Below are 12802 nucleotides of genomic sequence, written 5' to 3'. Positions count from 1 at the left end.
GTTTTATTTTGTTGTATTTATCCGCAACACATTAAAGGCCGGTCCATGAAAATAATGTCGGGCATAAACCGGTCCGTGGCGCAAAAAAGGTTGGAGACCACTGTAGTATCCGGTTGTTCAGTCTGACGTCACTAGCCGTGTCTGGGCCTAAACTCCGCTGCTGGTCCATATATCAAACGATCACTGTGGCATTACTGAGAGTTGAAAAACTGTCTAAAGTCTTTCATCTTTAATAAAATGATCAGCGTTCTGCTCTACCAGGTGTAACAATTGAGTTTAACATCCAGGCATCCATGAAAACGGAATTTATGACATTTAACGGAGTTAGAAGTTAGCAGGGAGTTAGCTCGCTAGCTTCTATCTAAATACAATATAGCATGTCCTGACTGCGGGGTTTTGGAAACAAATTAAAACGTACAGCTCTGTTATCACTTCCAGCATAAATGAAGACAGAAAACTAAAAAGCAGTGACGTTTGTAGGGTTACTGAAGTTGGGCTAGCACAGCTATGTTAGCATAATATAAACAAGCTAACTTTTTTTCCACTCGATAAAAGTTAACGTGAGTGTTCTCGGTGGTCAGGAACAAATGTAATCGCATGGCAGGATGCTGTAAAAGGACCAAACTTCAGCCAGGAGAACAACTGAGATAATCCATCCATACGAGGTTAGTCATTCATATACTGCTGCATGGGCTGGGCTGTAGTTACATCCTAAGGTTTTAAAAACTGAGCTTAAATAAATGATTAGCGTAATAAAAGCCGAGGGAGGTCAACAGTGATCACTGACTGTTTTAGGAGCTTTTTGAGATTAAATAGAAGAAAATACAAAACATTAAACATGTTAACAACACAAAAGCCATATTAAACGCAGACTACTTTAGGCCCGGAAGTAGGATTCGTCGCGTCATCACTGAACAACCGGATAGTATGGTTTTGATTTAAAGGTATTCAGAAAATACTGATTAACCAGCAAGACCTTGTGAATTCTACAGTCCTCTGGTTTGAATATTTGATGATTTAATTTTATCCTCTGTAAGGTTCATAATTTCATAAAAAGCATATGAATACGGTCTGTTCATAGGAATCTGCACTGTTCTTTGAATGATACTTACTGTTGTAATGCATGAAGTATGTCTTAACTACATTTTGGTTTCTGGGTAAGTGTTTATAACTTTTGTATTGTAATATAAAGGTTACCCAATTCTCTAGTAAGACAAGCTGTTGATTGCTGTTTGTCTCAGACGCTTAGAAAGGTGTGACCTGCAAAACCCCAGCTGGTCGAAACATAATTTGACTGATGTACACAAAGTTTTAAGCAATTATTAGAAAAGCTGAGTTACAGTATGTGAACACAAACACCACTTCCTGCTGTTCCCTGTGAGAATTGACCTTTAACCCCTATATCTTGCTCCCAGTATTGAGTCGGACACATGGCATCCCTTGAGAGCTCGACAGCCTGTGCTCTACAAGGTCTCTGCTTTCCTTTGCTTGATTCTGTGTATATTTTTTTACTCTTAAAGTCTAAAAATACACTTGAGTGCGGATGTTGCTGCTGTGTTACATAAACTTGTGGGATTGAAGTGTCAGGAATGAGAGGTTGGACAGAAAGTTTTTGGATCCTAGTTCTCACAAAGTAAACAATTATGGAAGAGAGGACAGTTTCCTGGAACAGCTTCACACAGGAAAATCTACACAGAATTACACTGAAGTGTCATGTTTTGATAACTTTTTTATATACTTGAGGAAAAGTGTCCCAAGACTGTAGAGCTCCACTTTAAAAGCTCGCACTGACAGTAATCAAGTCAATTATTATTACTAATAGGAGTAACTTACTGTGTATTCCAGACCGTGGTCGGCTACACAGTAAAGGAAAATGTCTGCCTTCATGTAATGTGGATCATATCAGAACTGTTTTTAATATTATTATAAAACTGTACTTGACCTCTGTATATATTGAACAAATACCACTGAAATTGCAAGCAGACTTGACTGTACATTTTGAACAAAATAAAGTTTAGAAAGAAGGTGACTGGACTTCTTTTGGTTTTTTATTTTTTAGAAGCTTCTCAGATGAAAGGTAAGATGTTTTCAAGAAACTTAAGGAAGTCCATTCGTTTTCTTTTCAGGCTCCCCGGTCTACCTGGATGACTGAAAACCTGCACAGAACCAATGAAACACTTTGTTGCACAGTGTTTTCATGTAAGGTGGTCTGGGTTCAGATTCAGGCTGCGTTCATTCTGTGTGGAGATTGCATGTTTCCCCGTGTCTATGTGGACTCTTTCTGTGTATTCTAGTTTCCTCCTACAGTCCAAAGACATGAATTAGGTTAGGGAGACTGGTGACCTGTCCAGGGTATGTTTTGCCTCTTGCCCCATGAAAGCTGGGATAAGCTTCAGCTCCTTATGACCCTGAGTTAATTGAGCAGACAAAACTTGATAGATATCCTTTAAACTATTCAACAACGGCTGCTGGTTGTTCTTTCATTACAGTATTAGAGAGAAAACAGTTGCAAACAATAAAATAAATCAATAAATAACACGTGCTAATAATCTTCAAAACTACTTATTAACACCGCAATACTAAGGAGCTATGCAGGAGACTGCGAGAGAAGGAGGCACACTGTGTATTGAGGTTGGTACAGTTTAGCAAATACAGAGAAAGTGAGGCAGGGCACCTTGTGTTCATCAGAGTTTTATCGTTGTCTAAGTTTAGATCTTGGCTTGCAGAATGCATCTCAAGTAACAAGGCTGCTCACTCACTTTAGTAGCACCACAATCCAGACAAAAACAGGGCTTTACACAGAGCTTTAAAGGAAGACAAACACAGAAAAGTGGCAAGTCACTGAAAAATAAGAGTAGAGGCGGGGCTATCAAAGCCCAGCAGAGTCATATAGTGAAAAATCTCAAACAGGAGGCAAACACAGAGAGACCTAAGGCAGAACCAGGACTATTCTCTGTAAGAAAACAACTCTTCACCACAAAAGTTTACCGTTTTTTCTACCTGGACAATGACAGAGAATGTAGAAGATCAAGTCAACTTCTCTCAAACCTCTGGGTCTGAGCAACAGACACCGCATTTTCTACGAGATGTCATCTTCCACGGCAAGTTTAAGGTAAGCATTTCTGCAAGAGACACAGAGACTGAAAGAGAGAGAGTAGGAGGACAGATAAGGCAAGATAAATAAAGACACGGAATAACATCTATTTAATAATAGTTTGGACTTGGATTTGATGTAATACTTCATCCTCACTGACCTAACTGAACAACTGATGATTGGCCATAGTTTTTGATGATCTTGTGCAGCAATTACAGCTATTTTAATATATTTAAAACTCAACATACTGGTTAAAAAATAAAAATAGCCAGCAGTCCTTGTTGAACACAACCAAAACTTTTACACTGATACGGTCTTTAAGAGGGCTATTGCCACTCTGCGGCACTGCTCATTACTTAAGGCAGATACTGCTGCTTTAAGTAATGAGAAGGATTAAAATGAAGTTCCTTCTGCAGGTCGTACACTGCACTGAACTGTAGCTGGTGTATACTGTGTTTTCTGTGCTGGTACTGGCATACAAAAGCTCAGTAAAAGAATAGCTTGATAAGTGCAAGTCCAGAAAGGAAATCTCGCTATTTTTACATTCTTTCCATGATATATGGTTTTGTGTGTATTAAAAAGCAAACAAACAACATATGTGAACAAAACTGTTAAATGTTTACATCATCGAACCCTGCTGGTGATCCAATGGTGTCAGACACTGAATGGCAACACTCCTGATTTGAGTGCAGTTCTTGTTGGATATCCTCCCCATCTCTTTCCATGTGCATTTCTTGCAGTCCCTCTTGTCAACTTATAAATTCATAAATCATGTTCCCTAGGCTCTCGCTCTTACATGTGTGGTTTAAATCTGCGTATTTTCAGCGGCTGAAGGCTCTAACTCCAGAGGAAAATACCCGCTCCCAGCATGGGCTCTTCTTCCAGGATGGTCAACGGCGTGTTGACTACGTGCTCACCTATGCCGTGAAGAAGTCGAGTGGAAGCCACTCCACTCGCCAGTCAGTGCATCTCCTCACTGAGAATGTTGTTACCCGCAGCTTCCGCCATGGTCCTCAGAGTGGTGGCGAAAAGCTCCGAGCCAAGCAAACACAAAGGACGAAAGACTCATCCTCCGTACATTCATCGACGGTTATCGACATGGAGTTGGGCTGTTCAGGAGAAATCTTCAATAGCCAGGAGGATCAAAAGGCATTCAGACGAGAGGAGTTTGAAGGAAAACTGAGAGACATGGGGCTAGAGCTGGAAAAAGATGAAGATGTAAGTTCTAATAATTATTTATTACAATAACTAACTGGCCTCATTTGGTCACTTCTTTTCAGTGTGTGCTTCCAACCAAGCTCATTTCTTTCTGTCTTTCTTTCTTTTTTTGTACGTCTTATCTTAAATGAAGTCATGTCAAATTTTAACCTAATACAATGACAGTTTCTTTCAGTATACAAGCCCTTAAACTACATTTAAATATGTTGAATTTTGATGCTTTTAATTCATCTTATTATTCCAAGCATTTTTGAGCCCTTGTAACCTTTAAATTGGGTACAGGAGCTAGCCACACAATATCTTCAAGGCCGAAAAACACATTTAAGCTTTTTTTTAGCTTTTTTTTTTAAAGAAAAAAGAAAAAAAACTTCATCCAAATGAGTTTTACACCCACTCCCAGTGTCACAATCTGAAATAAAATATTTTTTATATTTTATATAATGTTTTCTATAACCAAACTTAAAATATCGATATCATGACATATCTCATAGTTTCAGTAACAAAAAAGCACAAATTTAATGCCTATGAGAGAAGGAAGTGAATATTCTTAGTACAAGCCAAATCATTTTTCTTTGCCTAAATAGGAAACCATCACCTGCTCCCCTAGAGGGAGGCATAACTTTAAATTGACTACTTCTTTGTTTTGATACTTTTAGCTCTAAGTTTGCTGCTTTGGTTTTAGAGCCATTGCAGTTTTAGAGCTCTAACATACTGGCTCATCACCAGTGCTGTGAAGCTGTACTGGCAGATACTTCCTCAGACTATAAAGAGGAGCTCCTTAAACTTATTATCACCCTTGCAGAAAATGATGACTGACTCATGACTCATTTAGTGATGGGAATGCTTCCACAATGAAACCACTCATAAACCTATATGCATTACACTCATAAGCACTTTCAAGGCTCCTGACAGGGGGGTTATTTTGATGCTCATTTTGAATTTCTAAAGGGTTGTCTTGACTTAAGTTGCTGCTATTTAATTGAGTGTGTTAATATGTGTGTTTACAAGCAGTCAAACAGGTGTATCTGTGTATGGCCCTTCATGTATTATCATTTGCGAGAATGACCCTCAGGGGCGCTAAGTGTGACATGCCTACCATGAGAGATATGTCTGTAGGGTTGTTGGCCAACAGCATTTTTCCACTCAGCTTATTGTTCACCATAAAGAACAGCAGATCTGCACATGCACTAGAGAGACAGAAATGATACTGCTCTGCAGGTCACAATCTCCACTTTCATGCATCTCACCCTTTCTCTCTTACACATCTTCACTAATCCACTGAAACACACTTGAACACACAAACTTCAAACTCGATAGAATGTCAATAGAAAGAATTTATGAACTTATTCATGTTGTAAGAAATGTCCATACAGATGTCATCATATATTTGAAGGTGTGTTTTTATGTTGGTGTCCTTGTTAAAGGACAGAACAACAGCAAAAGCAACCTCACCTCACAGAACACATGTGCTTGCAGCTATGCCATGAGTTCACTGGTGACTCCAGCAGTGATCAACTACTGTATAAACACAAATCCTGACCTCTTTCCAGATACTGCTCCCAGGTACATGGATGACACAGGGGTCAAAACAAAAACACCTGAACTGAATCTTCATAGACCTGTTAGAGAGATCTCTGGACCATAAGTCTTAACAATGAAGTCAACAATGAACTTTCACGAGGATCGAAATTTGCCATTTTACACTAAGCACCTACTGGATCACAAACTGTGGTTCTTGAAGCACCATGCCAGAAAAGCCTGATCTGAGCATGAAAAAAGTAATTTCCATTGCAGTTTGATGTTCTAATTGCGAACTATGTGAATGCACTGCTACACTGTTTCACAGTTTTGGCAGATTTACAATTTGACTTGATCTTGAAATTTCTGTCTAGTGATGACAGTGTCTAATAATAGTAATTACTATTATTATTATTATTACTACTATATTTTTGCACAGTGGTTTTTATTTACCTTGTAACTTATATAAACCTTATATTTAACTGCAAACGTTAGAAGATAACCATTTCTCAATGTCTGCAATATTTTAAGAGGCAGCCAGTTTCTGTAAAACTATTTGCAGGGTTGCAGTTTAGCTGTATCTATATATCAGTCACTTAAAAGTGGAAACTGATATTCTGTCTATGTATAAGATGTCCTAATGCCAGAATAAAAATAGAAAATAGTTGTCTCCACAGCTGACCTGAGGTTGTGAGCACCACAGAGAGTCTGAATTCCTGGTTTTCTACACATGGCACTATCTAATTTCTGACATTTTGGTAACTATCAGTATTAGCTGATACTAGGTTAATTCTGGTTTAATGAAAAAAATCCCCAGTCTTTGTAAATTTCCAGTAAGTTGGACCTTTGAACTAACAGACAGGGAGGAGAGAGACTACAGGATCAATTTTCCTGAAACAGAATACACAGTAAAACACCAGTCTAGTCTCGGGACACAGGGGTGTTCAGGTGACATCAGTATTTCCTAATCAGTAATTCTAGTATTTTGCACACAGTTAGGCCCATATATATTTGGACACTGACGCAGGTTTTGATGTTTTTTACTGGTTTTTTTTTTACTGACACATATTCCAGTTACAGTTATAAAATGGACATAATGTGTAGAGTCTCAGCTTTAATTTGAGGGTATCTACATTCAAATTGGATGAAAGGTTTCATGCTTTAATGCTTGCTGGTCAATTGACTCAAAGGTTATTTCATGGGCAGTTGTGGGCAATTCCTTCTTTATTTCATTATCAATTAAGAAGATGCCTGGAGTTGATCAGAGGTGTGGTGCTTGGAAGTGAAAGATTTTGCTGTGAACCAACAATACGCGGTCACAGGAGCTCTCCGTGCAGGTGAAATAAGCCATGCTTAGGCTGTGAAAACAGAAAAACCCCATCCGAGAAATTCCTACAATATTAGGAGTGGCAAACTATAGTTTGGTACAAGAAAGCTCTGGTGAATGCGGCAACACAAAAGACCTGGACGTCCACAGAGGACAACAGTGGTGGATGATCACAGAATTATTTCCACGGTGAAGAGAAACCCCTTCACAACAGCCAACCAAGTGAACAACACTCTCCAGGGGGTAGGCATATCAATATGCAAATCTACCATAAAGGGAAGACTGCATGAAAGTAAATGCAAAAGCTAGGTACTTGAAGGTGTGGAACAGCTCATGATCCAAAGCAAACTACATCATCTGTAAAACATGGCGCAGGCAGTGTGGTGGTTTGAGGTGTATGGCTGCCAGTCCCACTAGGACACTAGGGGTGGCTGTAGCTCAGGTGGCAGAGCAGGTCAGCCACTAATCAGAAGGTCGGTGGTTCGATCCCAGGCTGCCTCCTGGCTGCATGCCCGTGTTTGCCTACTGGTGGTGGTCAGAGGGCCCGGTGGCGCCTTTGTCCGGCAGCCTCGCCTCTGTCAGTGCGCCCCAGGGTGGCTGTGGCTACAATGTAGCTTGTGTGAATGGGTGAATGACTGAATGTAGTGTGAATGTAGTGTGAAGTGCTTTGGGGTCCTTAGGGACTAGAAAAGCGATATACAAATGCAGGCCATTTTATTAATGATGTGACACAGGACAGAAACAGCTGAATGAATTGAGTCTGAATGAGGTGTTGAAAGACATACTGTCTGCTCAAATCTAACTAAATGGAGTCAAATTGATTGGGCGGCGTTTCATAATACAGATGGACAATGACCCAAAACATGCAGCCAAAGCAACCCAGGAATTTATTAACGCAAAGAAGTGGAATATCCTTGAATGGCCAAGTCAGTCACCTGAGCTTGAGCATTCATTTCACTTGCTAAAGCCAAAACTTCGGACAGAAGCAGAGCAGAGCATTAAAAAGGAGGAAACCCAAGTCCCCTTTCACCCCTTTGGGCTTTGGTCCTCTACCAGAGGCCAGGGAGCTCTTGGAGTGGTTCACTTCATTTCTTGTGGTTAGAAGACTTTTGGTCTCAATGTGAAACGTTTTGCTCAGATGTAGCTAGAGTCACATGCAGTGTTCCACAAGGATCTGTTTTAAGTTCCTTGCTGTTCTCATGGTATATTCTACCACTACGCTAGATTATTAGTTCTGAATTAGTTTTAGTTTTAAATACATTTCTTATCATCTTAATGTAGACAATATTCAACTGTACCTTTTTTTTCAAACCTTATGAACTGGACAAACTATCCATTCTAATGGACCGTCTTAAGGAAAGAAATGGTTGAACAGCAAACATTTTTCTGTAGCTTAATACAAACAAGACAGGCTGTTTAATTATGACTCCAGAGAGCATTAATCCCCAAATTAGACAACATCTGGGAGCTTTCTCATCTGCTGTAAAAGCTACTGCTCAGTAAATTTCTGATCAGTCTTTGGCTTTTGATGCCTACATGTAATCTGTGACCTGCTCTTGCTTTCTTCACTTAAGTAATATCACTAAACCTGAAATGGAGATGCTTGTTCATACTTTCATCTCTTCTCGATTAGACTATTGTAATGCCCCTTTCTTCTTGTCTGTCAAAAGCTTTGATAAAGCGCCTTTAAACCATCCAAGATGCTGCGGCAAGGCTTTTAACTCACACTCACAAATTCTCTCATATCACCCCATTGTTAAAGAGTCTGCACTGGCATCCACTTAGTTTTAGATATCAATTTAAAATCCTTGTCAGGCATGAAACGTAAACTCTTATGTTCATGGCCTTACAAGGAGAGGCCCCCACTTATATCATCAGCTACTTCACCCTTATTCTCCAAACCAGATCCTTACGATTGCTGAAACTGCTACCATGTACCTGTCTGAAAACTAAAGGGGAAGCTTCCAAACCTTAGCACCAAAACTATGTAAGATTTAATCTAACGTGTCAATTCAGACAAGCATAACAAAATATTGGATAATGTTTTTGTGTGTTATGTTGTTTTTGTGTGAGTAAACTGTATTTGTAATATCTTTGTAAAGCACTTTATAATATATTCCCGTCTTGTGTTATATAAGTAAATTTTACTTACTTAACAATATGCAGTAGCTCAGTGTTCCAATATTCGGAAGAAGAAACTGCTCTCATAACTGGAGATCAATGAGGTACAACACAAATGCTACACCAAGGGAGAGCCAGGACATCAGGTCGGGAGGAAATATCATCATCCCCACATGAGATTGGGTACCAAGCCCCAAGCACAACTGAAGTCGTGTTGTAGCAAGAGCAACTGACCTGAGAGATACCTGAGAGATAGGATCGTGGTTAAGCTGTAAACCTGGACCCTCTGTGGCTGATCACCAAGACTATGTGGAATATCCTCTGATGGTCTACTAGACTGGAAGATGTGAATGCAGCATTTTGGAATGCAACTCTACTGTGACCATCATCGAAGTCAACCAGCTGATCTACACCACGGCAGCAGTCATCCCAGAGATGCTAGGCTATAAGATAATCAGCCACAAGGAGCAGGACCCGCCATGGAGAAGGAGACCAGAGGCCAAGATCAAGGCAGCACAAATGAAGTTTGCCAACTATTGGAGCCGGAATGCTGGAAGCAACATATATGGAATTATGAAGCAAAGAAAAAAGATAAATAACTCTAAATATGTGTTATATTTTAAATTCCCCAAAGGAATTCCCTTTGCTTTGGTAACTGGACTAGTTCTTCACTTCACAGGTGTGCCTTGTCAGCGTTCATTTGTGGAATTTCTTGCCTTCTTAATGGGGTTGGGACCATCAGTTGTGTTGTGTAAAAGTCAGGATGGTGCACAGCTGACAGTCCTATTTGACAACTGTTAGGATTCATATTATGGTGGCTATTTTGAAGAATCTCAAATATAAAACACGTTTTGAGTTTCACACTTTTCTGTTTACTACATAATTCCATATGTGTTCAGTCATAGTTTTGAATAGTCATAGTCATGAACATAAAGAAAAACCATTAAATAAGAAGGTGTGTCCAAACTTTTGACTGGTAGTATATAATGATATCATATCAGCGAGCGAGAGAGATCTGAAGCCATACATGTGCAGTATTATTTGATTTCTCTATCTGTGTTTTGAAAATGAACTATATGGGAGTTTTATACAGTTGTTTTTGCATGCTGTTTCCCTCTTAGGGCAAGATTCCAGGAGTGTACTTTGTGAAAATACATGCTCCCTGGAACGTTCTGTGTCGAGAAGCTGAATTCATGAAGTTAAAGATGCCCACCAAAAAAGTAAGTCTTTAAAATGTTAGTTAAAAAAATGCCAGGTTATGCTATGTTATATATTTCAAATGGGCATTTTAGAGTCAGTATCAAATATACAAACTATTTAGGTTTAACTCTAAATTCAGACAATAATGAGGTTACTGTATTCAGTCCTAAAATTCTTAGAGGCTTACTCTGGCCTCTAGTAACACTGTGAGGAATCTCAGAGTTGGTTTTGACCAGGATCTGTACTGTACTAAACAAATGTGTAGGACTGCTTTCTAACATTTGTGGAATATGTCTAAAACGAGAAACATCCTGTCTCAGAGTGATGCTGAAAAAGTAGTTCATGCACTCTAGGCTGTTCTAAAACTTATTAATAAAATAAACGCCTTCATTTGATCCAAAATGCTGTGTGTGTGTTGAAAGGTCTATGAGGTCAAGCAGTCAAACAGTATTGTGGAGAAGATCAGTACTCTGATTAGTAAAATTCTGGAGCCCCTCCACCCACATGTTGAGGAACATCAACCCAAGAACGTCAAACACCTGTCACACACGTTCTCTAGGGAAAAGCAACACCTGTAAGTACATGTTTTTACTCAATGGAAAAGAACTGATCCCATATGATCTAGCGTACTTGTCAACAATGTGATTTTTTTTAAATGCTCAAGAATATGCTGACAGATCCTTTTTCTCCTTTTCTTTTCAAAGCAACTTCAATATCATCCAAAGGTTTTTGGGGTTTTTTACTTTTTGTTTTTCAGCCGTTTCCTTCTGTTGCATGAGATAATTCAGGGTTAGTGTAATCCTATAATCTTTAGGTTTTTCAGAGAATATGCACTGAAAATTGCTTTTTTTTTTCTTTTTTTTTTTGCCTGTCCCGTTTGGTGCTTTTGCCACAGAATTATTGTCTAAAGGCGAAGAAAGATGCCCAACGGATTTACTTTACCAAATGGACCATCCCAGCCTTGCCGTCTTGGTCTATTTGATTCACCTTTGCTTTTATTGTTTATTCTATTTTCATTTGCTGAACACGGGACAGACTTGACTGGGGAAAAGAAAAGGGAGAAAGAAAGAGGGAAAGAAAAACAGCGGGGAAGAGGAACGGTGATAAAGGGCAAAAACCAAAAACCAACAAAACAAACAGACAAAAAATACATATATCAATCACCTGGATCACCTGTTGAGAAAGAAAAAAGAGAAAACAAGCAAAGAAAAAGAGAGCAATAGAATAAACAACATCACGATGATCTATGGGAATATAACAGTAAATACTAAATATTAAATATTATTGTGCAGCACGTAAGATCGACAGCGCACAGTGTGCTTCGAGGTGGCAGCCATAAACCACCTGAGAGCGTGCTTGTATTTAAAAGGTTCCTTCATGTAATGATCTGCTAGAGGCTGTGGGGAGCCACAGCCCCGCCCACCAGGGCATGAAGCAGGCATGGAGGAGATCAAGGCTCCAGACATCCAGAGGCCCCAAGAGCAAAGGAGACCAAGGAAGACCAACAGAGGGGCAGCCGCACTGAAAATTGCTACTCTTGCTAGTAAAACATGAGACATTTTAATCTGAGACCAGAACCTAACAGAGTGAAATAAATGATGCAGGCTTTACACTGAAAAAAGGGGAGATGGTGACCTTTTCACTAACATCACTCCCCACGTGTAATTTTCATTCATTCACAGAAAATCTCCCCTCCCAACGAGATAAATGAAAAAGTCAGGAACTTTTCTGATTTTTAATTGTTTTTGCTTATATTGTTTATCTATTAATTACTATGTGTGTAGTATGAATGGCAACTGGGGGGAATTGACACCCTTCTGCACATTTTTCAAAGCTGTCAGATGAGATGGATTGGACTCTTTCCCTGTCTGATTCTGGCCCCCAGGTCTCATGTTCGACACCCCTGGTATTATGTATGTGCCTTGATCGATTCTTGCCTGATTTTTTAAAAATGTTTATTTTATGTGTATGTTGACAGATTTGACCTATCAGACAAAGATTACTTCTTCGACAGCAAAACCAGGAGTTCAATAGTAAGTGTGCATCAACAACACCAAAATATGACAGCATGTTTTAACCTTCGCAACTTCTCTAGCACTCATACTGTGTATAAGAAACTAACCAATGTTTGCTGAAGTTATTTTAATGGTATTTTCCATAATAAATGCGCATTTCAAACATTGATATTTTAGATTTGAAGTATATGAAATTCTAGGCTAATAGGCCATCAACACCATTGACACCCTGCAGTTAAAGGTTATCCTGAGATGCGTGCCCAACATAGAAAACAATGATAATGATTATTATTATTAATATTATTATTA

General features: G+C 39.2%; 1 protein-coding gene across 1 annotated transcript in view; it reads left to right on the top strand.

Annotated features, from left to right (window-relative positions):
* The first annotated feature begins 2748 nt into the window (after nt 1–2748).
* LOC102206901 (anoctamin-1-like) overlaps nt 2749–12802 on the top strand; it is a 41119-nt gene continuing 31065 nt past the window's right edge. The window contains 5 exon segments of the mRNA XM_013914589.1: nt 2749–3112; nt 3920–4312; nt 10400–10498; nt 10901–11052; nt 12457–12515. Coding sequence (XP_013770043.1) covers nt 3008–3112; nt 3920–4312; nt 10400–10498; nt 10901–11052; nt 12457–12515 — 808 coding nt within the window. The 5' untranslated portion in view covers nt 2749–3007.

This window comes from Pundamilia nyererei, unplaced genomic scaffold, assembly GCF_000239375.1.
Source record: "Pundamilia nyererei isolate P.nyererei 1_Seehausen unplaced genomic scaffold, PunNye1.0 scaffold00208, whole genome shotgun sequence".
Taxonomy (NCBI): Eukaryota; Metazoa; Chordata; class Actinopteri; order Cichliformes; family Cichlidae; genus Pundamilia; species Pundamilia nyererei.
This window is presented reverse-complemented; position numbering and strand designations above follow the sequence as displayed.